Source organism: Indicator indicator, chromosome 33, assembly GCF_027791375.1.
Source record: "Indicator indicator isolate 239-I01 chromosome 33, UM_Iind_1.1, whole genome shotgun sequence".
In the NCBI taxonomy this organism is placed as follows: Eukaryota; Metazoa; Chordata; class Aves; order Piciformes; family Indicatoridae; genus Indicator; species Indicator indicator.
The window spans coordinates 7386179-7413912 of record NC_072042.1 but is presented as its reverse complement, the minus strand read 5'-3'; the positions used below and the strand labels follow the sequence as shown (position 1 = coordinate 7413912).

The following is a 27734-nucleotide window of genomic DNA, read 5'->3' as shown; positions in this document are numbered from 1 at the left end:
GCAGACAGCCCAGTGATGGGTGAGCCCTAAATTCAAGTCCCAGGAACTCATATGCAACTCTTGCCAGCTTTTTTAATGCCATAATGGTTGGGCTTGGTGATCTCAAAGGTCTTTTCTGACCAAACGATCCTAGGATTCTACTCTATGATTCTGTATCAGCAATTTGAGTTTCATTTGACTGTAACCACCAAACTCAGCCCAGCTGGAGCTCCTTCTTCCCTGACCCAGAGGGTCAGGGCTGGGGTTTCCCTAGGATCTAGATCCTTGAACTCATGCCTGGGTAAAGAACAAGGTACAAAAAGCTGCCGCTCTGGGGTGGCTTCAAGAGCTGATGCTCCCACCCAGCATCAGCACAGACTCTTCCAAAGAGCCTCTGGTGTGACATACCTTTGATGCATCAGCTGTTTCCAGCTTGGCTCTCTCCACTGGGATTTCTTCACGTCTCACACCAGGTTTTGCTGTTTCCTTTTCTACTTTAGATGCAGTGACCATATCCTTCACATCAGGCTTAGCTGGGACTTGTTCTGCAGCATGGCTCTGAGCAATGGCTGGGGCAGAGGTGGGACGGGGACTCCTCTCAGGGGTTATCATAGCCACTGCTGAGGATGTGGGAAAGACAAATCAGGACATGGTTCAGAGCCGGCAACACTTCCAGAGCACCAGGCAAAGCATTTACAAGTTACAGTGCTGTCATTTTAAAAGAAAAGGGAGGAAGAGGAGAAGAGAGAAAAAAAGGGGAAAGAAATAAAGATGCTGTGCAAAGCAGCTTGTGCATTTAGTAGAGGAAAGTTGAGACTGTTTCATGGTTTAAATAAAAAAAAAAAAAACCACAACAGAAAGTTTACAAAAAGCAAGCTTGCACTCTGCAGAGAAGCCACACCAGAAAGGCAAATCTGTTTTTGACACTGTGCCTTTGATTTATGGGTCCTTCACACACAACTGACACAGAAGTCCACTCCAGTGTAACCATTAAAATAGAAACACCTAGAGCTGTGGTGAATTCTCAACTCATGGGCATCTCCTCAGCCAGAGACAGGTGGTTTCTGGAAGGAAGCACAGACTTTGCCCCAGCCTCACAATCTTTTCAGCTATTCAAACATTAAAAAAAAAAGTAATCAACAAGATTTGCTCAATGCAGCTTCACAGCAACTTCTAGGTGGGTTTCAAAGCAGGCTGGGGCTGCATGTCCAAGATGGGTATGTTCTGCTGCAGCCCAAGGAACTGTTGCAAGAAGATAGCCAGCATCTCCAGGTCAATGACTGCAGAAATGAAGAGTATGCTGCCAAAAAATCATCTTTCCAGAGGATGACAGTCTAATTTCAAGCACTAGGTGCACAGAAAATCAACTACCTATTCCTTCCTTCAATTCCTGATCTCCCAGACAGTTCCTGATCCCTAAAAAGCCCAACACCTCCAAAATATTCAGGCCAATACTGTGACAAAGGAAGATCAATTCATTCACTGGGTGCCTATAAATGCAATAAGCTATTTAGTTCTGATATTGGGTTGTGGCCCTTCCACTAAAAATACACCTAGGGACCTGAAATAATTCCTTTGACATCGTCTCATATTCCTAAAAATATTCAACATAGAATAGTTTTGGTTTGAAAAGCCCTTTAAGAGCCTCCAGTCCAACCATTCTCTAACTCCACCAAGGCTGGTGCTAACCCATAGCCCTCAGCACCACATCTCTGCCTTTTCAAAACACCTCCAGAGATGGAGATTGAGTCACTTCCCTGGGCAGCCTGTGCCAATCTTTGAGAACCTTTTCAGTGAAGAAGTTTCTTCTGAAGTCCAACCTAAACTTTCCCTGGTGCCACTTGAGGCCATTTCTTCTGGTCCTATCGCTTGTTCTTTGGGAACACCTGGCTCCAGCCTCTCTTCAGGGAGTCGTAGAGAGCAAAAAAGTCACAGTTTACACAGCAAGGGTCACACTGTGTAACCTATCCTGGCCAACACCAGGTTACCAGTGATCATCATCTAGTCAAAGACACCAGGAAATTTGGTGTTAAAAAAAGACCCTGTAATTTCAAGTACCTCCTTAGTAAGAATTCCTCTTTCACTGGAAAGCAAATCACATCTCACCTGTACAGCATGTGTGTAATAAACCTGTACAGCATCAAGCATAGCCCTGTGGCCAAAACCATACAAAGGCAAAAAAGAACCTGATTTTTCAGGGACTGAAATTACACTTCGAAGCAAATTCCCAGACACTATGTCTTGCTGAAAACATCCCCTAAAACCCAACCCACTGCCGCTGCCACCTCACTACCTGCCCCTCTTCAGAACAGCCTCTGAGCCAGGCATTGTGTGATCCTTTCAGTGCCATGTCCTGGTGCATTTATGCCACAGAAGCGGTGACAGCCACGGGGAGGTTGTACAGAGGGACAGGTGAGATGGCAGGAACAGTCAGGATCAGGAGGATGCTGGGTGTGCAAAGCCATCATGGTGGTACCTGGCTTCTGCAGGGCTGCCTCTGGTTCTCTCATCACCACTTTTTCTTCCTCCTCCTCTTCAATTGGACTTATCTCAACATTGCCAAGAGCACGTTTGGCTAAAAAAGTTACGGATGGGTTAAAATGCCACCTCAAAAGTGAAGTAGCAAAGGAAACACCGTAAATCTGCAGGGCCACCTCTCTCTAATCATAGAATGTTACGTTGAAAGAGACCCCAGGGATCATCTGGTCCAAGCTTTCTAGGTAACAGTAGAGTTGAAATGAGATGCCCCAGCACCCTGTCAATCACATAATCACAGAGTGGGGGCAGGGACACCTCTCAAGTAGACCAGGTTGCTCAAGGACTAGCCCAACCTTGCCTCCCTGGGCAACTTGTTCCAGAGTCTCCCCACCCTGGTAGTGAAGAACTTCTTCCTAAACTCCAATCTAACCCTGCTCTCCCTCAGCTTCAAACCATTCCCCTTTGTCCTGTCTCTAGACACTCTCAGGGAAAGTCCCCCTGCAGCCTTCCTGTAGGATCCCTCCAGGTATTGTAAGGCAGCTCTAAGGTCCTGCTGGAGTCTTCCCCAGGCTGAACACCCCTTAGCTCCCTCAGCCTATCCTCACAGCAGAAGTGCTCCAGCCCTTGAATCATCTTTGTGGCCCTCCTCTGGACTTGCACCAACAGCTCTGTGTCCTTCTTATGATGAGTCTTAAAACTGTCCCATGTAGGAGAATCCACTACTTCCCTTAAGAGATCGTTCCAATATTCTTTAGGGACTCTGCTTCTCTCACACTAATTTAGAGCACCAAGACTTGTGGGAGAAATAGTAACAGCTACCATGCTTTTCCTTTGATATCCAGAAATGAGTTCCATGCTGTCCCAAACTGGGTTATTTTAGTTATATTTTGTTGATTTACTACCTTTAGCTATTTTGACACATGATGATTTAAATGCAGAAAAAAGTGCTGCTCCAAAATGTAAGATTATTCTCCATTAACCTGGCCAGGAAAACAATCCCTACTAGGAACAGAAGTGTTGAGAGGAGGAAAAAGTTCAGAAGGGGAATGAGAAGAAGGAGAAGCTGCCACATGACTCTCCTGGATGTGCTCAGGTAGGATGCTGGCCACTGGCTACCCTGCTGCAGCCCATCCCATGAGACATCATCAAGTCAAGCACAGGAGCTGGTTTAGTGCTCTTCAGAATATTCAAGAAAACAGGTAAAGTTCCCAGTTACTTCCCTCCATGGCTTCAACCCCCTCTTCCTGTTATGACTAACCAGCTCTGCTTTTAATTATTAGTGTGGATCAGTGAAGGTGCTCTGAAAACAAAAAAAAAAAACAAAACCAGCTAGAGAATTAAAGGAGAAAAGGCCAAGTGTAGGTGACCTCCAGCAGTCCCAGAGCAGACAATCTGATCTTCAGGCACTGCAGGATCCTGCAACTCTGGGGAATGAACCTGTAAGAAGGGACAGTGACAGAGGAGGGTTCAGAGGCCACTGCATGCTCACTTCAACATGCAGCCACACAGCCAAGCCCTGGCATGGCACCTCCTTGGCTCAGCAAGCAGCACACCCCAGTAAAGCAGCACACTACAGCACACTTGCAAAGCCACGTGGGATTTTAGTGGCACTGAACACCACTGCAAGCGATGTCACCCCTGTCCTGCAGCACTACAACATTTTCCAGCACGGGCAGCTGCAGGAGCCGCACTGATGGCACATGTTGCTGTGGCTGTACCTGACCATGTTGGCAGCGGCTCCATGAACTTTGGCTTGGCCACAGGAACCTTAACCACCTCTACTTTCTCCTCCTCTTCCTCCTCTGCAATGGGCTTCATTTCAAAAGTTTCAAGAGTGTGTTTGGCTAGAAAGAGGTTTGCAGGTGTTAAGATAGCGGCTGGAGAACTGCATGGACACACAGTGGTCACCACAGCAGAGGACAAAGCCAGAAAAGAGCTCTCTCCGAGGCAGCGACTGGGAACGCCAGGGTTTTAAACCAGGCAGCTTAAGAGTAACTTTCCACCAGGCAGTTGTGTAGCAGTCTCTCTGAAGCTGCAAGGCCCAGCATTGTATTGGATGAGTGAGAAAAAGAAGACCACAAATAAGCCTTGCAGGCTTCCAGCCAAGGCAGGGATCTGTGGGGTACGTGAAGGGCTCTTAAGTGTGGTACCAGGATGGGCTCTGCCTGTCAAGTCTGGGGAGATGCAGGTGTTGGCTGCTAGGAAAAACACACCCAGGCTCCTCTAGAGAAAAACCTATATAAAACCCAGCAGCTTTATTAATTAAATGTACAAATATGGAAACTAAGGCCATACAGCCCTATCTTGGTGTCCTCCACCCTCTGTCTTGACAGCATCAAGCTTTCCCTGACTGGCAAGAATCCAAGAAGTTTCAAGACCAAACTTTGAAGTTTTCTAATCCACATTCACAAAACTACCCAAATTTAATAAGGGGGCAGCTCACTGGTGCCAGCACATCCTAAACTTTTCACCATCTCCCCAGTCTAACAAGGTGCAAGGTGGAAATGTAATGAGTCCACTGGAGCTGGGGGTCTGCTGGGCTGTTTGTCCTCTGACTGAGGAACTCTTCTTGCAAAGAAAAAAGAAAAGCCACCAGAGATTTGGTGAAACTTGGAGCTGTCAGGAGCAAGCATGTAAAGGACAGGAAAGGTGCTGCAGAGAGTGGCAGCCACCACCACAGCTATACCTGGCTTCTCTTGGATTTGATCCATGGGTTTTGGTTCAGGAACCTCAACCACCACCACCTTCTCCTGCTTCTCTTCCTCTACGGCTCTGAACTCAACTCTCTGAGTCACACGTTTAGCTGAAGAAACGGGGCACAAGTTAACAACTGCCCACACAGCAGATGCAAAAAGGTGCAGAACTCAGCAGGGACAGAGGTGTCACATTCACAGGATGCTCTTTTCCAAGCTCTGGCATTCAGGTGTGGGGTTGCAGCTGGGATTTCTCTACTCATCTGGGATTGGCATGGTCTACAGGGTATGACCAAAGGGTAACCACCAGCACTGGTGCCCTTGCCTCTGCACATCATGCCTGGGTAACATCACAAGTCTGGACTACAAGGAAGCAGGCATTTTGTTTGGAGCTCCAACCAAGCAGCCCTTTGCCTCCTGACCCTCAGGCATGAAGTCCAGGTGTTGCCGAGCCCTGTATATCCATGCCAGGAGCAGAGCATCCTGGCCATGGGGTGCTGAGGCAGCCCTGTGCCCTCCCATCTTGCAGTACAACCTCAAGGTTCAAAGCAGTGCTGCTCCTGCTTTATGAGGCACCCTTGCATGTTAACCTTTCCCTGGATCCTAATTTGACAAGCATTTCACGACCCAGATGAAGGGGGACAAACTTAGGTATTCCCTTTCCCATGCCTTGTCTCCTGTGGCCTGCTGCTGTCCAGCTCTTTTAATGGAGATGAGCCCACCTGACAGATATGTCATGAATTTCAACATCAGAATCACAGACTGGTTTGGGTGGGAAAGACCTCCAAACCTCATTCAGCCCAACCCCCTGCAGTCAGCAGGGACATCTGCAACTAGAGGAGGCTGCTCAGGGCCACAAACAACCTGACCTGGAATGGTTCCAGGCATGTGGAGTTTCCTACCTCTCTGCAACAGGGTCTCACCACCCTCAATGTCTTTCTCTCCACTCTGAATCTCCCTCTTTCACAGTTCAAACCATCACTTCTTGTCCTGTCACAACAGGCCCTGCTCAAAATCTGTCCCCAGCTTTCTGATTATCCCCTTGCAGCACAGAGGGGCCACCAGAAGGTGTCCCTGGAGTCTTCTCCAGGCTGAACAACCCCAACTCTTTCAGCGCGGCCTCACAGCAGATGGCTTCCAGCCCTCCCAGCATTGCTGTGGCCTCCTCTGGACCTGCTCCAACAGATCCCTGTCTTACAATTAGCAACACTTTCAAAGACGCTGAAAAATTTTCAAACAGTTGTGGCAAAGCATCACCCTCTCAAGGAAAACTCCGTAATTTACAAAGCCACATTAAACTAAACAAATCCTGGAATATCTTAGTTCCTGATTTGCTAAAAGGAAACTGTTGAGATCAAGTAAAGAAATACCATAACCACCAGAACGTTGCCATGAGCTTTCAGCACCCACCTACATCCTCTATCAGTCAGTCCTTGCTACTACCACTATTGTGTGCACTTTCTCTCCAAGCCTTGTGTCCAAGAGAGGTGTTTGGGTTTTTTTAAAGCAGGGAATTTAGGTGGTATTTAAGGAATTTCGGCACCCTGCAGGATGCAGACACAGAGAGAAGAGCAGCAGGGACTCACCTCCATCCAGGCTCCTGGAGGCTCGCTTGCTGGCCGTGCGCTCGAACTGGGGCGCAGGGCGGTCAATCAGGGCGCTCGCCTGCCTGCTCTGCGCCTGTGTCCGGCCGCTGTAACGGAACTTGGAGCCCAGCGCCAGGAACCTGCTCTTGGGGATGGCCTCGGTGGAAGTCAGCCTGAAAACCACACACACCACTTAAAAATCATTGCCTCCAGAGCTTGGGAAGCAGCAGGAGAAATTAAAATACAAATTAAGGATGTCTCTTGCAGGCACTTGATTAACAAAACACCTTGACCAACCTGGGCTAGGGGGAGGTGTCCCTGCTCACAGCACAGGGTTGGAACTGTATGATCTTTAAGGCGCCTTCCAAGCCAAACCATTCTATGATTCTATCTATAAACACAGGCACTAACAATAAACCCCACACCTACAAAAGCTAAAGACCTTTGTCTAATGGATTGAAACCAGATGGCCTCTAAGATTCCTTCAAACTTAAGCCATTCTATGTACCTTATGAAGTAGAAGCTGTCTAGAAATCACATAATCAGAGAATGGCTTAGATTGGAAGGGATCTCAGAGATCATCTATGCCACCCTCTCTGCCATGGGCAGGGACACCTTCCAGTAGACCAGGTTGCTCAAGGTCTCATCCAGCCTGGCCTTGAACACCTCCAGGGAGGAGGCATCCACAACCTCCCTGGACAGCCTGTTCCAGAGGCTCACCACCTTCCTACTGAAGAACTTCTTCCGAAGATCCGATCTAACCTTGCTCTGCCTCAGCTTCAAACCATTCCCCCCTGTCTTGTCTCTAGATACTCTTAGGAAAAGTCCCTCTCCAGCCTTCCTGTAATGTAAATTGCAATAGGAACACTTCATGTCTCTGCAGCAAGTTCCCTCCAATTCCTGCAAAACCCTAAAGAGCACTGAAGGAGCTGCTCATTTTCAGCAGTTCATCTAAAACATTAGTTACTCAAGGTGAACCAACTGCTCAGGAAACCCACCTGAAGAAGGTGTGATGTTCTACACAGACTTTCCACAGCTTCTTTGCTGCCCGGTAACTTGGTAGCTTGAACCCAATTGTACTTTCATACTGTTCTTGCTGCAGAAAATAAAAGTTACTTAGCAAGAAATAAATGCAGCAGCAGTCCAGTCCCCAGCCCAAAGACCTGTTGTTCTGCTGCAGCACAAACTGCTGGTCAAGCTCAAGAGCACCTGAAATCACTCCATGATGCGCAGGAAGACCTCAGGTCTGAGAAAAGGCATGGCTTGGCTGCAGGCCTGAGCATCTCTGAGGGTGCACTGCGATTTGCAGAGTGTGCTAAGGGATTTGCAGCCATTCAGACTCATCTATCCCCCTGCCATGTTGCCCAGCTGAGGGATGGGGTCAAAAATTGACCTTCTAGCAAGGCTGGATCATGGCAGTCAAAGCAGGAGAAGGAAAAGGGGGAGGAAGGTGGCAGCTCCTCATTGTAGCCTCTCTTCCCACCTTGTTTCCGGTGACCAGGCTCCTACAGGGATCTCTCTGCTCCCAAGAGTCAGCATCAGGACAGACCCTGCCCCAACCTGTGGCAGTCTCAGTGAAAACATGTGTGAAAATATTTATTTCGTTTATTTTTTAAGTTGGACAAAGAACCTTTGTCTTGCCCCATGTTCACAAAAGGAGTTAGTCCTCTCCCAATTTAAACTACAAACCTCCCACTGGTCTCCCCTGGATGCTGGGAACGCCACCCAGTGCCAGAAGGAGTGCAGAATGACACCTTGTTTAAATTGTCACCTGCTGGTTTACAGCTTCAGCAAGGTCTGCGTCTCTGTCTGAACTCAGCACCCATAGAAAAAACCACATTCAGAGAAAAGCTGACACCCTCCCACATTTGGCTTTAGTGAAGCACACACAGTGGGTGGGGATAATCAGAAGGAAATTAAAGAACAAGGAAATTAAAGAAGAGAGGAGCACCAAGAAGTCAGAACGTACCTCCCCTGGCCGGATCTTGATGAAGAAGCTGCTGCGTTTGTAGGAAATCTTCAGGACCTTGGGCCAGGGGAAGCGGTTGATTCTCAGCTTATCTTTGTAAACAAGAAGGCCACTGGAACAGACTCCCAGAGTGATATCCACTCCTTCCAAGTCCTGGGAAAGTAGGTGAGGATTTAAGTGGGGTTACAAGTTTCAGGACAATTTCTGCCCTCAAAATTACCCCTCTGGTCTTCCCCTAAGATCATCTCCCCACTACCCAGACCTCAGCCTCCAGCTCCCTTTACAGACAGGGTCAGGTTTGCTTTTCTTTCATGTCTCTCCTCACACCCTCCTCCCTCCTGCTGAGCCTTCCCATGATGCTCCAAGGGTTGGCGTTGAGAGTATCCTGCATTTCCCTGAGCAGAGTGGCTCTCCTTACAGGGTCAGAGTTCATCAGAGTAAGGACCCATCTACATCAGTCACCTTTTAAAGCTTCCAGAATATTTAAATAATAACCAGCAAGAATCACTTCTCTCATAACACCTGAAACAGTGTTTGAAGCATTTTTGCCTGTGGCTGTGTTCCCACACTTTCCAGATCTTTCTAAAGGAGCCTCCTGAAGGAAGGAAATTTGCTCCTGCAAGGAAAGGATCATCCAGGCACAGGCAGGTGCTCACACACTGACTCTCACCTTGGCTTGGTGAAGGTCAACTCCATACATTGACAGCTTTTTTGCATTCTCAAGAAATTCCAGGTCTGCTTGGGCTGGAGTCATGGATCTAGGGAAAGAAAGAGAGGGTTAGGGTTATTCTCAGTATTCTCAGTATTCTCCTAACTGGGGCTTGTAGGAGGGGACAGAGAAGACTTCACAAAACCATTTAAACACAAGATTTTATTTTGCTTTCAACAGATTTGTGCCCAGATGAAGAATTATTAAATTAGTCTAGATGCACAAACTTGTGCTTTGAGACATCTCATAGAACAGATGCACCTTATTTCTGAGAAGCTGTGCAGACACTAGAGAAGAAAGTGAATTATCCAGGAAGGAAGCGTGGTACAGGGTCCAAAACTTGATTCAGTGGAAGAAACCACAATTCAGCCAAAGTCAGAAGGTGGCAGGCACCATCCTCCCAGACTTCCTGCCTCCTGACATACAAACCCAGCTATTGTTCACCAAACCCACAGCCAGCTGAGACCACTCAGCAGTGATTCCTACTGAGACAAACCAGATGAATGAGGTATTTTCTGGGAACAGATGGTTCCCTTTCTGCAGGAGGGGCCATACAACACGACTTTGCTTAACAGAAACATCCTGATAATGGAGGCCATTATCAATGGTATTGTAGTGCCCTTGTTAATAAGATCCTGGTGTAGGAGGTATATCTTACAGCTCTGCTGGGAGAGCATTCAGCCGTATGCACTTCAATTTGTTCCCTGCTTTGATGTCTTCCTTACTCAGTGGCTCTGTACATCTTGTATGATGTAAATAGAGGTTTCGGTGGCAGGAGCCAGGGCAGACAATGCCAACTGTAAGGAGAATCCTCTAGGACAGACCCGGGAGCAGTTGCCATTTCCCACAAGTGCCTTGTACTTTACAAATCATTGAAGCATAGAATTGTTTTGGTTGGAAAAGACATCTAAGATCATCAAGTCCAAACATCAATCTAACGCCACAGAGCCACTAAACCATGTCCCCAAGTGCCATGGCCACACATTTTTTGAACATCTAAAGAATGGGGACTCCACCGCCTCCCTGGGCATCCTGTTTCAATCCCTGACCACTCTTGCAGAAAAGAAATTGTTCCTAATGTTCAACCTAAACTTCCTCTGGCACAATTTCAGGCCACTTCTCCTTCTATGACCTGATAGCAGGGAGAAGAGACCAATCCCCACCTCACTGCAACCTCCTTTTAGGCAGTTGTAGAAAGCAATGAGGTCTCCCCTCAGTCTCCTCCAGGCTGAACAAACTCACGTGCCTCAACTGCTCCTCACCAGACCTGTAATCCAGATCCTTCTCCAGCTTTGTTGCCCTTCTCTGGACAATCAAGTAGCAAGAGCTAGAGACATGCTTTAGCGGAGTTTTCCCACTGAAAACCCTTTGACAGTTCCATGTTTATAGAATACGGGCCAGAAATTAAATGGGTCCATCCTGCTTCCTCCTGCAGGCACAAGCAGACTAAATATAGCTACAGTCTATAACTTGAAATATCCTTCTAATGAAGCCATGAATAATTGAGCAGCATGAGCTACCACTAACGGCCAAGCTTGTCAGTGGCACAGCGCTTTTTTTCCCTTACTTCCTCTCCTCTCAGTGCAAATGGAGGGGAATCAATTTAAAGTATTGATCTGTTGGGTTGAGTGAGGTGTTAATTGTAGCTTTGGTCCCAGCCAGAGGCACGTGGCCACCCAGTCCTGCTGCACTGAGCTTATTAGCTGCCAGCTGCCCATCAGAAGGTCTCATCCTTGCTCCCTTATCCTTAGGACTGTATCACCCAGCAGCTCTTAGCAGGCCAAGGGGAAGGGGCTGCTAGTTGATGGCCTCAGTATCACTAAGTGGTGTTATGGGCTTCTTGTTTTCCCCTAAACCCCAAATGTATCTCTAGGAGGGTGCAGAAGCTGCTGGCTGTCTGCTCTCCAGGCCAGTTCTCTGTGGCACAGGGCACACAGGCCCTGCAATCCCAGCACCAAAGAGCATCTATAAAAATAAGCTCTGAGGTGCATCAAGAAGAGGGCAGCCAGCAGGTCAAGGAGGATTATCCTCCTTTCTCTACTCTGCCCTGGTGAGGCCACAGCTGGATGACTGTGTGCAGTTCTGGGCTCCCTGGTTCAAGAAGGACAGGTCCTGTTGGAAAGGGTAAGCAAAGGGCTGCAAAGATGCTGAGGGGACTGGAATATCTCTGTGATGAGGAAAGGCTGAGAGAATTGGGGCTGTTTATCCTGGAGAAGAGCGGGCTGAGGGGGGATCTCATCAGTGCTGATCAATAGTGGGCACAAACTGGAACATCAGAAGTTCCACCTAAACATGAGGAGGAACTTCTTTAATTTAAGGGTGCTGGAGCACTGGGAGAGGCTGCGCAGAAAGGTGTCAAGAAGGTTGGACTCAATGATTGACAGAGGTTCCTTCCAACCCCTGCTATTCTGTGAGTCTGTGAAAACAAGAGGAGGAAGAGCTTTGGTGACTGTCACCCTTTAACCTGGTACAAGGAGTCCTTCGACCTTGTCCTGAGAAAGGTATCTGCTCAGGTCAGGGCCGAGCTGGGAAGCATGAGAACAGTCTAACTGCAGGCCTGAACTTCCTGCATCCCCTGGAATACCTCCACATCAGAAAGTGTTACTCATTAAATGTGGCAGCAGAAAACCCCAAACATGCTGCAGACTATACACAGAGACGAAATCTGCTCCAAGCAGACTGCAGTCCAAAAAAATTACATAGACCCCAAAGCAAAAAGAACAAAAAAAGGCAATAGGCAGGCTTAAAACAGGCAAATTTTGCATTTTCACATGAAATACAAGCCCACTTTCACAGCTGTAGTGTGGAAGAAGAGCACCTGTTGATAAACAACTGCAACTTTGCATCTGCTTTCTGAAAACACAGTTTCTTCTTCAGGCAGGATAAAAGAATTCCAGCTTCTAGCAAGACTTTCGTTCTAAAGCATTAGATCTCTTTTAAACTGCTGATGTTCTCAGTAGCAAGTTCATACTTTACTACTAAAGCTTCTACTGCCAACATAAAAAAGAAAACTCAGTGCAGCAGGAAACCAGAAGCGCACAGCAGAGGGGGGCAAACACTTCAGAAAGCCACATCACCTCCATTATTTCAGACTGCTGTGTGCAAACAAGGCCTCCAGCTGCCACACCTTACCTGTATGTTTTATGAAGCTCTGCCACCTTCTCCTCAAGCTCTTTCGTCTGGTTTGGGGCCAGTTTAAATTCACTGATGTAATCGGGACCGTGCAGATCAGAATCATAGTCTCCCAGCTCAGACTGGACTGTGTAGGAACCCAGCAGAGCCAGAGTGGCAAAGGAACAGGGCAGCCGCCCTGTGATGATGTCTTGTCTGAGCTGAAGACACAAATAATATCTGGGGAGGGGAAAAAGTTAAATAGTACTTACAGAGAGCACAGAAAACGTTAAGAAACTCGAGGATCAAACACAATCTCTTAGTTTATGCTACTGATGAATGAAGCATGATGCTTGGTTCTGTTTTCTACCTGTATTTTTATTTGTGGGGTGATAGTCCCACAGCAAACAGTATGTGGGACAGGAGGAATTAAAGGAGTAGAGAACAATTACAATTGGAAAATCTTTGTTTTAAATAAAAATTTTCTTTTCTACAGCCAAGTTCATAAACAACTCTGCTTTACACATGTTGACTTTAGCAGTGAGTAGGAGCATCCCACATGTCCACCAAAAACACACAAAGCTCCCTCCAAGTCACAAAGACCTTACTGAAGGATAGAAAAACACCCAGATATTAACAATTCTGATAAAATATTCCCTGTTCTGGCAACAAGATTCCCAGGTACCTCACCTGGTGATGTCTTCTGTCAGTTGTGCAGGGTCTGGTGGATAAAACTTGACATTGAAGGTGAAATCCCAGGGGGCTCCTGCAATGACAAAGAGGCTGAGAAAACAAACAGAGCAGAAAGCTCCGCGACGGTCAGTAGCTATAAAAAAAGCCAGGAATATCCAATCTGATCTGATTCCCAACTGGGAATATTCAATCTGAGCTGATCAGGCTGCAACACCAATTTTAATGCTGCTCACTCACAGCTTGCTGCTGCTTAGCAGAAGGTGTAAGATGTGACTTCATTTGCAGGAGCCCAGATACAAACAAGAGAAAACCAAGCAGGGCAGGTAAAATACGCCTGAATAAATCACAATTTATGGAAATAATTTAATTCATTGCTAAGAGACCACAATACTGGTATCTCTTTTCATTGACTGCAAAGGAGGATTCATGAGGAGGTCAGGAGTGTGCTCTGAGTTAATGAGTTAGAGTCGCTTCATCACTCAACCCAATTTTCAACATTCTGGTCAAGAACAGATGTGCCAATTCACTGGGGAGTTGGTACACTGTAGTCAGGTGAGCAGCCCACAGTCTAAACTCAGCACAACACGAGCATCAATCATAGAATCAGAGAATGGTTTGAGTTGAAAGGGACCTTAAAGATCATCCACTTACAAGCCCCTACCATGAGCAGGGACACATTCCCCCAGCCCAGGTTGCTCAAGGCCCCATTCAGCCTGGCCTTGAACACCTCCAGGAAGGGGACATCCACAGCCTCCCTGGGCAACCTGTTCCAGTGTCTCCCCACCCTCACTGTAGAGAATTCCTTCCTAATCTCCAGTCTAAACTCCCCTCTTCCATCTTAAAGCCATTCCCTCTCATCCTGTCACTACTAGCCCTTATCAAATGTCCCTCCCCACCTTTCTGTGGGTACTGGAAGGCTGCTCTGAGGTCTGGATATAATCTCTAGATGACATCAGCAAGTGCTGAGACAGGAAAAGCTTTACAAGTCCAGATCTAAATGCTTTAATAAGACTCAGTGCAAACCTTGTACCGCACCACTACAGACTGAGAATCTACAGAATTGCACCTAGAAATGGTGTTAACTGTGGTAGGGGCAGTCTGGGTGACAAAGCTGAAGGGGTCACCATCTCTTTTTCTAGAAAATAATCATGTTTACTCACAGAAAATAGCCCTGGCTGACCCACTAAGCACTGAAAGTAATCCCCATAGTTGCAACTCCTCCCTGCTCTGCCCTTTGACACTAGTTCAGAACAAATATTTGTTTCAGAAAGAGAAGCTCCCCCCGAGCTTAACTCGCTCAGAGGTTTATCACAATCTCCAAGAGGGAAGAGGGGCATGCAGCATTCATGGATTTACTTCTTATGCAATGCCATCACTGGGATTAAACACGAGGCATGTTGTGTGCATTACACACAGCCCCAAACAAACCATGCCCAGCAGAAACTTCAGGCAGAAGAGGACAGCTACACCAGGAGACAATGGTGTCCACATAGCCACATTCAAGTGAACTCAAATAATTTGCCATTTAACCCATCTTCGGGGATCAGATTCCACAGCAGGCTGCTCACTACACTTACAAACTGAATTTTCCAGGCATGCTGGAGCAGCTCATGCCCTTTCCACACATCAAAGAGAAGCTCATGAGAGACAGAGCTTTTCCTACTCCACAGCTCTGCAGCACCTCTATCCTGACTTGTACTGAGTGACACACCTTTTTCTGTGCTCACCATCAAAATAGTATGCGAAAGAGCACTGGACTTTCACAAAACCGCACTGCATCTTCAAAGCAGACAGACTTGCTCCTGAGAGAAAACAAAAGCCCCTAAAACGTATTTAATTTTGACACTGCTCTCATCTTGAACTAATTCAGTGCAAGCAGACCTTAAAACCCAACTTTGGAGAGCATCTGGTATTTACCTGATGGCACCTGAGCCATTAATCACTCCAGTACCCCCGTGTGGACCCCAAAGCAGCCTCAGAGTCCATTCAGTTTTGCTCAGGCTCTCCCAGTATGCTTTGAGATTTAAACAATTCCCACTGACAGCCATTTTCCCATCCTCCAACAGGGAGCATATCTCTTGCACAGCAGCAAGAACAGCGTGGGGCTGCTCAGGGTGAACACACCCCAAGCTGTGTTTTCCCAAAGAAATTATGTTTGCTCCTAAATCTAGAGCATCACTAAGTACTCAAGAAGATGAGAAAGGATGCACAGACTGCTTGGAACCTGCACTGATCCCTGCCAGACACCTTTACAGGAACTCTCACTGATCCCTGGGCCCCCCAGATCATGCACCGAAGCCATACTTATTTAGGGAAGGGGGACAAACCACACACTCCCACCTGATAAATTCTATCTACTTACCATGAACCTGTTTTCTGATTTCTTTGGCAGGATCCAGCCACGTCTGTAAGAGGATAAAAACGTTCACAGCTTAACAGACGTTCCAGAAACAACACAGAAAACTGTAAATTGTTAAAAATGTGACAAAAAGACACAAACACAGCCATGGAAACGGGAGAGACAGGGGATTTTCCACAACTTTTACTCCAGTCTGTGGTCTCAGTGGATGAATTTCCAACCCTTCACCTATCAGGTCCTCATGGAGGAGGCATGAAGAACAGAAGGAAAACAAAAAGCAGAGTATTAGGGCTGCAAGCACATAGCAGAAGACAGTCATAGCGACACATGCAGCTCTGAAAGCCACTTGTGCAATGCTTTTTTTTTTTTCCCCCTAGAACCCTTAAAACCAGGCAAATCAGATGTATTCCTTCATTTTAGGCACTCTGTCTCCATACTTACCCTAGTCAGAACAAAGATTGTCAAGACTGTTTATTGTTAATGCTGGGTTTTAACAACCTAATCACTGAAATAGGAGGGAAAACATCCCACCACTGGGGAAATCTGGAATCTTTTACACCACACACGACACAAACTTCATCTCTCTTAAGTATGACTCAAGTTTCTAGAAATCATATCATCTACAAACTTAGAAATATATCCCTTTTTCCTCCCTGCCTCTGTAATTTGGGGATTTGCGGGATGATTCATAGATTCATGGAATGGTTGGGTTGAAAGGGACTTCAAAAATCATCCAGTTCCAGGACCCCTGCCATGGGCAGGGACACCTCCTACCAGCCCAGGTTGCTCAAGGCCTCATCCAACCCGGTCTTGAACAGCCCCAGAAAGGAGGCATCCACAGCCTCCCTGGGCAACCTGCTCCAATGTCTCACCACCCCCACTGTCAAGAATTTGTCCTAATCTCCAGTCTCAATCTCCCCTCTTCCAGCTTCAATCCATTGCCTCTTGTCCTGTCACCCCTAGCCCTTGTCAAAAGTCCCTCCCCAGGTCTCCTGTAGCCCCTTTCAGGTACTGGAAGGCTGCTCTAAGGTCTCCTTGGAGCCTTTTTTTCTCCAGGCTGAACAGCCCCATGGTGCAACACAAGCCTCAAAAACAGCTCCTGCTTTGCCAGCACAGTCCGAGCAACTCCCAGCACGTCAGGTCTGAACCTTTCCCTTTGCGAAGGTCAGGGGCTGCCCTGTTGAAGGGGACAGCACAGTGCGAACACCTCTTGTAGTGAGGCTACACTAAACAACCTTCTTCATTTTCACAAGCCCTGGACAGGATTTGGATGTCCAGGTCTCCTGAGGTGAAGGAATTACCTCACTGAATCCTCCAAGCTAATCTCTCTGGATCAGAAGGACACGTAGCATTGTTGCAGGGAGACAGCCATACTTACATTTAATCTTATTTTTTTATATGCTTGTCCCTCTAACCTATAAAATTGGGACATGAAATCCATTGGAAGGTGGCCATGCCACTTGCTGCCTTTTTAAGGCCATTGGTTTAAGCAGAGCATCATTATGCCCATGCTGACGCCATAACTGCTCATTGTTGCAGAGCTGAGAGCTGGGTTTTGGGGGGAGCAGTTGTGCCTCCTTGGCACACACCCTGCCTGATCCGGTGGACAATGAAGGGCACACCAGTTAAGGGCATTTTTATCCGCACTGTGTGATGGATCAGTGGGAAACAATCCTCCCTTTCAGAGCAGCATGAGCATCAACCTCCTTCAGTACTGACCAGCTGCTCTATCCACTGGCACCATTTCCTCCTCCAACTGTCACCCTCTGCCATTCCCATCTAGGAAGGTTTATTCCCTAAATAATGGTTGGACTCAATGACTGTAAAGGTCTGCTCCAGCCAAAGCAATTCTATGAACACAGGAACCGAGGAAGTTCCACCTTAACATGAGGAGAAACTTCTTTGTTGTGAGGGTGGCAGAGCACTGGAACAGGCTGCCCAGGGAGGCTGTGGAGCCTCCTTCTCTGCATGGAAGCAAATTTTACATACAAGGAAACAGAAAAATGCCAGAGACACAAAAATAAACCTGGGACAGAGCTCTGCCTTCCTTGGAGTTTTGCCTGCATATTGAAAATTAACTTTGCAATTATTAAGTATTTAACAGCAAATGTCTCTCAGGCCCACAAGTGACTGCTGGAGGTGAAGCTCAGTGTGGACCAAGGTACCTAGTATAAAGGACATAAAAGGGTCCTTGATTTCAATTTAGCATGCTTTGGCTAGCTTCATGAAACAGAGCTTGAACAACAACTTGAGTTAAAGGACAACCAGGGGTATAAAAGATAAGACACTACTTGAGTCTAACCAAGAAAAGACCTTAAACTGAAACCATATGAGTAAGAATTCTGGTATGAAAAGTCATGTGTGTTCTTTCACAGGGTAAAGCCTCCAATCAGAACTGCACTGGATGGCTCCAAACCCTATAGATAATGACACCAGAGCCAGGGCAGCCAGCTTTTACTCCTCCTCAGTTTGGTAAACACAGGCTCCAGGACTGTGAAATCCCCCTGCAGTGTGTCCCCATTCAGACTCATCTTCTACAGCCCAAGGGTAGACAACCTCTTCTTGAAATCCCAATTAAAAAACCTCCTGCTTTTCTGGAGTGAGAAAAGCCTCATCTTCTCCTAAGCTCTTGAGCTGTAGCTTTACAAATCAATGGCATCATTCGGTAGTAAACTAATGACTTTTCTCCAGGTGAAGATCCAAGGTCACATCACTTTTTTACTAAAACCCACACTCCTGTAGTCATTTCTTCACTATTTCTGCCTCTGTGATGACCCTCTTAGTCTTTTTCCTTTTTTTGAGACAACACTAAAAGCAGTTTTAAGATGAGCTTATGCACCACATCCTCCCCAGGGAAGATGATCCTTTAAAGAGCTGAACCCACCCAGGCACAGAACACAGGCAAGAGCAGCTGCTTACCCTGGAGGTTGGTGTGTCCCATATGGCCAAACCAAAGTAGTCTTCTTCGAGGAGATTGAGGTGGTCACAGACTTTTTTAAGTAGATCCTGTCCCTTGGCATGTTTCTGCAAACAGACAAAAGAAATTCTATAGGACAGGCTGCTTGTTGCTTGCCCTCATTCATGGGAGAGGAGAGAAAGAGGATGTCATCAAACCACACACCATGCGTTGCCAAGAAGGGAGAAAACTCCGGAGTAGCCCAAAATTAGATCTCCTGGCTGTTCTGATCAACCACCCCTTACAAGAAAGAGCATCAGGCATAAAAATTCAAACTGGGGAACTGCAGTGGGTCTCCTTGGCTACCAGCAGCTCCACAGCTGAAGCCCTCCTAAGCTGAGCTCCTCAACGTGACTCCATAAACACCAAGGATTTTCCCTCTCAAACCATGTCTACCACCCCAGTATCTTGCTGACAGGCAATCAGAGATGATCAGCATAGGGTAGAAACTGCTGCTACAACCCACTACTACAGTCTCCCATTTTGGGGGCAACCTGGTTTAGCAGGGTCACTAAGGAAACAGCATCTGAGAACCAAAGACCATCATTGCTGTGACCTTTTCATCACCTTGATCTGCTGATGAAACCCACCTTCTCCAGTGGTGTCTGACACACTGAAAGCTGCTGAGCAAGCAACTTCTTGCCTCGAGAAACACACTCTGAGCATTCCTACCTCTGCTTTCTTGTTGTCCATATCCTGCAGAAGCGAACAGCCGTTGGAACACGTACCCTTTTAGTCCAAAAGCAGGAAGGAAAACATCCCTGAGGCACAGAACTATAGTAACCAGGGGCAGCTCATTCTGATGGAGCCTCTGCAGAAAAGGAATCATGGCTCCGGTAATGCCAAAGAAGCTTCACTAATTCAGGGCTTGTGCCTGTGCTGCTCCTTGCAGGCACATTTGCACGGCAACTGAGCCAAGAGCACAGCCCTGCTTTATTGCAGCCCTGCAGCTCTAAGGTCCTCAGTGGAAGCATCTTGACTCCTCGGGGGGACCTTCTGGTGGCCTCTCAGTGCTTAAAGGGGCCACTCAGAAAGCTGGGGACAGACTCTGGAGCAGGCCTGTTGTGACAGGACAAGGGGTGATGGTTTCAACTGAAACAGGGAGATTCGAACTAGAGAGAAGAAAGGGAAGTTGTGGATGCCTCCTCCCTAGAAGGCTGGATGCAGCCTTGAGGAACCTGCTCTAGTGGGAGGTGCCCCTGCCCATGGCAGGGAAGTTGGAACTGGATGATCTTTAAGGTACCTTCCAACCCACAACCTCCCTGGGCAATCTGTTTCAGTGTCTCACCACACTCACTGCAAACAATTTCTTCCTAATTTCCACCTAAATCTCTCTTTCAGATGAGATGTCCAATTTCTAACAGCCTGCTCCATCCAGGACCAACCACACCACCACCAGCTCTCCTTCCAAGAGCATCCCTGCAGCCTGCCACTATCTGCAGGCACTGCTACAGCACACTCAGACTCCACACCACATCAAGCATCTCCGGGAACAGTTCCCTTTGGGGGGCTGCTGACAGAGCCCCCATCAAGGGGCAGGCGGTGCTGGGAGCCAATCCCAGGCAGTAGCCACATTCCACGAACAGCTGGCAGTGACCTACTTGCCCAGGATCAACCGAGGTAACAGCTTTCACAAGGAGCCCTGTACCCAGAAACCCTCTCCTGGCCCACTTAGCCAGCAGGACCGGGGAAAAACAAGCTGATGGGAGTATGCTCAAATGGTAAGTACCAGATTATTAATATTCCAAGCAAGTTCTTCAATACTGAAATGGGGATTTCTGCAAGCTTTTTATTGCCCTGCCAGCAAGAGAGCCCTGGGAGAGAATGCAGAAAATAAAAGCTCTCAGATGAAGGGGTTTGCGGGCTGTAAGTCAACATAATCATTTTAAATTGTTTACTGCAAATATATCCAACTGCAGGCTAAACACAGTATGTTCCTCGTTACATTCCAGCTCCAGGAGTTATGTTTGCCAGCAGCCTGATAGGCAAAGGTACCTTGGGTGAACTGAAAAGCACAAATCAACCTGACAACTCATTTTATTCAAAGGAAAGAGGCAAAAGATATTTAGACTGTCCCCAAACCTAAACTCTCTCTCTCTCTCTCTCTCTCTCTCTATATATATATATATCTATCTATATATATATATATATCTCTCTATATATATATACATATAAATAAGAGAGATGATGAATAGCAAACAAGATAACTTGATTTTTTAACTTGTCCCCTATTTACAAAACAAGGTATCCTGGAAATTGTAGAACAATAAAAAAAATGTATTCCTAGCACCCAGAGACTTCTCAAACACCTAAAAGAAGTTGTTACAGCTTACAGAAAGATTTTTCTGCAGAAAAGCCTATCATGAAACTCACTGGCAGCAAATTAGGCCCCTATTAAACTGTGTTTGTGGTGATTTTTCAAAGGAAGGAGAAGGAAGAGGGAGGAGAGGAGAGGGAGGAGAGGAGAGGGAGGAGAGGAGAGGGAGGAGAGGAGAGGGAGGAGAGGAGAGGGAGGAGAGGAGAGGGAGGAGAGGAGAGGGAGGAGAGGAGAGGGAGGAGAGGAGAGGGAGGAGAGGAGAGGGAGGAGAGGGGAGGAGAGGGAGGAGAGGGGAGGAGAGGGAGGAGAGGGGAGGAGAGGGAGGAGAGGGGAGGAGAGGGAGGAGAGGGGAGGAGAGGGAGGAGAGGGAGGAGAGGGAGGAGAGGAGAGGGAGGAGAGGAGAGGGAAGAGAGGAGAGGGAGGAGAGGAGAAGCAGAAACAAACCCCAAAAGTACTTACATCCACAGAGCACTCAAAAATGGTATCATCCAGCAAAACAACTTTGCCGTACATATTTCTGTGTTTTTTTACTGTTTTCTGGGCAGCTTTCAAATCCTTCTCTGCTTTGGTCTCCAGAGTCTCCTGTTTCAGCTCTGGCTTGATGCACTTGTCCTTTGCTTCTCCTCCTTCCTTGCCTTCAAGGTCTTTGCTTTCAGGCTCCTGGTCGTCCCTCCTTTCCTCCTGTGCAGGCTGAAACCACCAGATCAGCCAAGTTTAGATAAGTCAAGCAAAAAATAAAACCATCAGGTGAAACAAGCATTGCATAGGTGCACTGCAGGGCTGGGATCTCACCTCAGGAGTAGTTATCTGACATAAATGTGTAACCTGGGACCTAGAGCAGCAGCTTGGGTGAGCAAGGTCATGAAGTTTAGCCTGGAGAAGAAAAGGCTCCAGGGAGACTTTCTAGTGGTCTTTCAGAACTTCAAGGGGATGATCAGAAAGCTGGGGACAGACTCTGGAGCAGGGCCTGTTGTGACAGGACAAGGGGGGATGGTTTGAACTGAAAGTAGGAGATTCAGACCGGAGAGAAGGGGGAAATGTTTGACACTGAGGGTGGTGAGACCCTAGCCCAGGCTGCCCAGAGAGGTGGGAGCTGCCCCAGGCCTGGAACCATTGCAGGTAAGTTTGTCTGGGGCTCTGAGCAACCTGCTCTGGTTGGGGATGTCCCTGCTGACTACAGGGGGTTGAACAAGATGGCCTTTAAATATCCCTTCCCACACAAACCAGTCTGTGATTCTATGATTCTACACTAATTTTTAAAGCTCTTCAAGTCAATCTCATCTAATAAGGACATAATAAAAAAGAAAAAAGGGTTGATTAGAGAAACCAGGCTGATTCCATCATGCTAATCTTCCCAGTCTTAATGACAGCACCTTGTGGACTAAGTTTTTCCCCTCCTAGGCCAGACATCCAGTAAATGGGCTCCATGCTCCCAGTGCCACTCTGGGCAATGAGTTTTGTCCCAGTGCGCTGTCCCCTAGCATGGCAGCAGTGGCATTAGAAGGTGAGGTAGTGCTGACATTCCAGGGCTGTCTGAATGAGCAGCTCTCTACCACCAGAAAGAGAAGGCAGCACTCATACTGCTCTCCCCTTGCCTACTGAAGCAGTTTGCCACCCAGTTTAATTCACTCAAATAGGAGAACAAGATGCAGTTTGGAGGAAGGAAGCTGGGTTGGCTTTTTGTCACTGTCATTTCAGCAGGTTAAATGAGTTCATGGCAGACTGACAAGTGCTGGAAGTGGCTTGATGCAGCAGGAGCAGAGGAAGAGCAAAAACCTGTCTTTTCAGCCCATCACATCTCATGAAATCACACTGAGGCATAACTGCAGGGAGGTATTTAAAAACTCAATAATGTCCACAAGCTGCTGACTTCTGCTCCAGCAAGGCTAGGACAATCAGTAGCAGGGAATCAGTCAAAGCTCCTAATGTTGTTAGTCAGCATTTATCAAAGAGGCAGGACCTCACAAATGCTTTCACAGCAGAAATATCTGCCGAGTGTCACAGTTCACAAAGCCACTGACAGTGATCTAAAGTAAGACCCTAAAAAACAGCACAAATGCTTCGTATGAAGCAAAGAGCCCACGGTGAAGGAAGGCTGTGGGTGCATGCTCATGTGTGCTCAGAGTCTGTAAGTCAAAGTTAAATGAAAAAATAATGGATTTCATTCATAGATTCATGGAATGGTTTGAGTTGGAAGGGACCATAAAGATCATCCAGTTCTATCCCCCTCATACACCTCCCACTCATACAGCCTGGCCTTGAACACCTCCAGGGAGCCACAGCCTTCCTGGGCATCCTGTTCCAGTGTCTCATCACCCTCACTATCAAGAATTTCTTCCTAATCTCCAGTTTTAATCTTCCCTCCTCAGGATTCAATCCATTCCCTCTCTCCTGTCACTCCAAGGCTTTGTCAAAAGTCCCTCCCCAGCTTTCTTGCAGCCCCTTTCAGGTACTGGAAGGCTGCTCTAAGGTCTCCTTGGAGCCTTCTCTTCTCCAGGCTCAACTCTCTCAGCCCATCCCTATAGGGGATGTGCTGCAGCCTCCTGATCATCTTTGTGACCCTCCCCTGGAGATAAAATTTCTGGGCTGAAATTGTATGAAAATTTCCAGCTCCTCCCCATTCTGCTAATTCCAGCCCTCAGAAACATGAGCAGAATCCATCCTATGGTTTTCACAGGCTCCATAATTTGGACAAAGAAAGAACGAGGTGTTAACATAGAACCTTCTCCACAGCTCTCTTTTAATTTTAAGGAGGTAGATTTACAATTACTGCCTACAGATGGCAATACTCTAACTGGTGAAGTATTGATCCAGATGTCAGAGCTTGTAGACACTAACACCTCTCTGGAGCCCTTTCAAACCTTAAGCAGAAGCTGAGTAATCCCAATTTCACCATGGATGTGCTGCGACTCCAGCAACACATACAGGCTGGCTGGGTTGTAAGGAATGCTTATCTCAGGAGAAAAGGCACCCAGCTTTCACAGAATCATAAAACCATGAAGAAAAGGTTCTTAGACCTCTAAGTCCAACCTTCAACCTAACACCACCACAATCATTAAACCATGTCCCAAGCGCCACGTCTGCACTTGAACACCTCCAGGGACACTGAATCCACCAGCTCCCTGTTCCTATGCCTGACAAAACTTTCTCCAGTTTCAGACAACAGCACTAGTAACAGCAGAGTTGCAATTACCCAAAGAGTAAGAGATCTGATACCCTCAAATAATAAACCAGCTGAAGCTGAGTGTCCCCTGGTGGGTGTCTCTGCCTCTGTTTCTACCATGCTTTAAAAACTACACAAAAACTGCCCCTCTCTGTAAAAAGCAGACATCAGACAGCTACCAGGAGCTGGGCTCAGCCACATGCTGTGCAGAAATTCCTCTCTACATGATGCATAAGCAGAAAATATTTGTATTTGGCAGGCTCAGCATCAGCCCAGCCTGAGCAGGCAACAAGGCCTGAAATGCCATGTTTGAGCTCCTGAAAGCTAAAGAAACTCTTTCCTAAACCCATGTCCTGTTACAATCTCTACCTTACACCATGACCTCCCTTTATTCTGCACACAGCAAGGACATCCCAAGAAGCAACCGCTCTGAAGTGAATTATGAATCTAAACCCCGGTTCTGATGTGACTTCCCCATTCCTCAGCAGAGTAAAGAGTCAGCAGGAAGCATTTCAGTTGTGCTGTGAAGCATGAGCACAATTCCAGCAGCAGGTACTGCGCAGGACAGTGTGATGCAGGAATGCAGGAGTGGGAAGCACATAATGGAACACAGGGAACTTTCAGCTTTTTTAACATCTTATGAGTTTTTCTGATCAAGTTTACCACCCTAGGATACGAAGTTTCTATAGTTTTGGCTAAAAAGGCACACTTTCAAGAGCACCCCACATGGAACAGTGTGTTTTACCTGTGTCTCTGCACTGCTCAAGGAATGGAGATCCAGCGATGGATCAGTTTTGAGCTCAGGCTCAGGAGCTGCAATTGGAGCTTTCACCAGGATGTCTTCATCAGGGCTGGCTCCTAATCCCGTCTCCTTCTGGTCACCTCCTGCCTCTTTAGGAACATCAGTGTCTTTGTCCTCTTCAGACACCTGAGACTTGGGTCTCCTGAGGAAGGCGGAGAAGAGGCGGGAGAGGCCGCGGCCCTCAGAGGTGCGGCGCTCCTTCTTGCTCTGCTCCTCGTGCGCAGGTGTCTCACCGTCGGAGACCACCTGCTTCTGCCCCACCACAGGCTGCCCCTCCAATGTCTGCTGAGGCCTCTCCTCCAGGGAAGCCTCTTGCTTTGGGGTTTCAGCAGCTCCTTCTTCCTCCTTGGCTTGCTGCTGACCTGAATTGTCGGTGTCCGCCACTAGACTCTTCTCTGTTGTCATGATGCTGTAAGACAGGTCAAAAGATCTCAGTCAAGGCCTTTCCAACATTCAAGTCTGCATTAAGCTATCCAAACCCAGCCACAAACACAGACACACCACATTCACTGGTCACACTGCCCTGTCCTGCCAACTCCAGCCTACAAAGTCCTTAGGAGCAAACTCACTCATTTTGCAAAGGTTTGCTTTGACGGAAACATCTCCATCGATGTTTGCCCACGTCTTCCACCATTTGGACAACGCTCACTCCAAACTACTAAATGTGTCCAGAGAAGGGTCACGAGGATGATCAGAGGGATGGAGCACCTCTCCTATGAAGATACACTGAAAGAGTTGGGGCTGTTCAGTCTGGAGAAAAGAAGGCTCCAAGGTGACCTTATTGTGGCTTTCCAGTATCTGAAGGGGGCCTACAAGAAAGCTGGGGAGGGACTTTTTAGGATATTAGGCAGTGATAGGACTAGGGGGAATGGAATAAAGCTGGAAGTGGGGAGATTGAGACTGGACATGAGGATGAAGTTCTTCCCCATGAGAGTGGTGAGAGCCTGGAATGGGTTGTCCAGGGAGGTGGTTGAGGCCCCATCCCTGGAGGTGTTTAAGGCCAGGCTGGATGAGGTTTTGGCCAGCCTGATCTAGTGTGAGGTGTCCCTGCCCATGGCATGACTGATTCTATGATTCCCTGGCACCAGGTCTCCAGAGCCTGACAAGAACAAATGATTTAAAAACAGAATCAGGCAAAAGGGAGGAGATGACAGAGGGTCCTGCTCCATAGGGCTGTCCTAAGGTCCCCTCTTCCTCCAAGTCCCTGTTCCCCTCTGGCAGCACTGGCTGCAGGAGCAGAGCAGATGAGAATTGTAGAATCATCATAGGTTGGAAAAGATCTTTAAGATCATTGAGTCCAGCCACATAAGGACATACACATGATCAGCCAACCTTCCTCCTACCACACCATGCCAAAACCCCAGATGACCGACTTTTGGTGTTACAGTCACCACCACTGCAACTGGAAGGAGAAACCTGCTCCCTGAGAGTCAAAAATTGCAGTCACAACAAATTTTAACAGCTGCTCACTTCTAAATGTCCCTGGAAGAGGCCACAGACTCTTACCATGAACCATGAAAGGGGGATATTTAAAGCACAAGGAACTACAGCGCCGCTCTGCTTCAGATGGGAATGAACGGTGGTGATTAACTACATTGATCTTCACAAGGCAAGTCCAGCAGAGCCAGGCAGGGGGCAGGGTTCATGAGATCTTTGTGTTGCACACTGGAGAAATGCAAAATAAAAAAGCTTCCAAACAATCTCCATGAGAGCGAGGAGATTTCTTCAGAGTCTGCGCGACTAGCTGACGCAATGTTTATCTCACTTTACCCTGGGCTGTTGACACAAAAGCATGGAAATCAGATGAGAATATCTATTTAAGGTATAAGAGCACCCAAAATAATCATGCTGTAGAGAGGATAGTACTAATCTTTGTGCGCTGCATCACATGCATCTGCAGCAATAAATTGCCGCTGCTTACACAGAGCAAAGAGCTCATAATCCAATACGCCTGCTGAGCCCCAGCGTGCAAACATTTGCTCCACAACACAAAAGCAGGAAACCATTCAAGACGTCACCCTCCTACATACTGTGGCATTCAACTATTTTAACTCATCCTGACTGCTAAACTAACCAGAGTGCTAGAAAAAGAAAAGCTCTCTTCCCTTTCCAAAGCATTCAATGCTCAATTTTATTTCTAAAGCTGTGGTTGAAACAAAGCAGCGTTAGAGACTTTCACTGAACTTATTTCCCTAGCAAGGCAAATTTCCTGAGTTTACAAGGTTGGTTTTGGTTTGATTTGGGGGTTTTGCAGGGGATTCGCTGCAAGGAAGGCTTTTGAAAACTTCTTTGGTGTGAGGGTGCTGGAGCCCCAGAGCAGGCCTGCCCAGAGAGGCTGTGGAGTCTCCTTCTCTGGAGAGCTTCCAACCCCACCTGGCCATTGTGATCCTGGGCAAGCTGCTGTGAGTGCCCTGCTGGAGCAGGGACATTGGACTGGATGATGTGCAGAGGTCCCTTCCAACCCCCAATATGATGGGAATCTGAGAATCTGGGATTCTGGGAAAAGCCGGTATGGTAATCCCCAGGGTCTGTGGTTCCAATGGAGAGGTGTCAGATTTGGGACGGTCTCTCTGAATTCATGATCTTCTCCTTGGTGAGCTGCTCTAGGTTTCTCCAAACCAAACAAAAAGGTGGAGGCAAATGGAAGAGTAGCTTTCTGCTCACACTGAGGAAACAAGGATCAAGCAGACAGCCTGCATAGGTACCTGATGAACCAGGGACATCACAAGGCAAAGATGCTGCCAAAACCCAGATATGGCAGGGCTTTGGGCTAAACAGAGACACAGATGTGCAGAAACCCACAATGCACTGGTTCTCCTCCTCCAGCACTTTGCAAGGAGAAGACAGAACAGCTTGGCAGAGCCCAACCACGGCAGCAAGAGCACCCAAGGGTAACTCTCCAAAATGCTGAGAGCTGGG

At 47.4% G+C, this 27734-nt stretch overlaps 1 protein-coding gene across 10 annotated transcripts in view; it reads right to left on the bottom strand.

Moving 5' to 3' along the window:
* The window catches only part of EPB41 (erythrocyte membrane protein band 4.1), a 56397-nt gene extending 29876 nt beyond the window's left edge, over window positions 1–26521 (bottom strand). For 4 of the 10 annotated variants that reach the window (XM_054395422.1, XM_054395425.1, XM_054395424.1 and 1 more), the window contains exons 1-16: window positions 26322–26521; window positions 25385–25541; window positions 24759–25224; window positions 21310–21540; window positions 18497–18601; window positions 15581–15623; window positions 13216–13291; window positions 12547–12765; window positions 9376–9463; window positions 8706–8858; window positions 7735–7832; window positions 6737–6909; window positions 5144–5260; window positions 4176–4301; window positions 2456–2554; window positions 388–599 (exon numbers count right to left, since the gene is read on the bottom strand). In XM_054395422.1, the coding sequence (XP_054251397.1) occupies window positions 388–599; window positions 2456–2554; window positions 4176–4301; window positions 5144–5260; window positions 6737–6909; window positions 7735–7832; window positions 8706–8858; window positions 9376–9463; window positions 12547–12765; window positions 13216–13291; window positions 15581–15623; window positions 18497–18601; window positions 21310–21540; window positions 24759–25224; window positions 25385–25449 (2271 nt within the window). In that variant the 5' untranslated portion in view covers window positions 25450–25541; window positions 26322–26521. The remainder of the gene's footprint in view (window positions 1–387; window positions 600–2455; window positions 2555–4175; window positions 4302–5143; window positions 5261–6736; window positions 6910–7734; window positions 7833–8705; window positions 8859–9375; window positions 9464–12546; window positions 12766–13215; window positions 13292–15580; window positions 15624–18496; window positions 18602–21309; window positions 21541–24758; window positions 25225–25384; window positions 25542–26321) is intronic. The other 6 variants (XM_054395423.1, XM_054395426.1, XM_054395427.1 and 3 more) reach the window with 6 other exon arrangements.
* Window positions 26522–27734: the final 1213 nt, after the last annotated feature.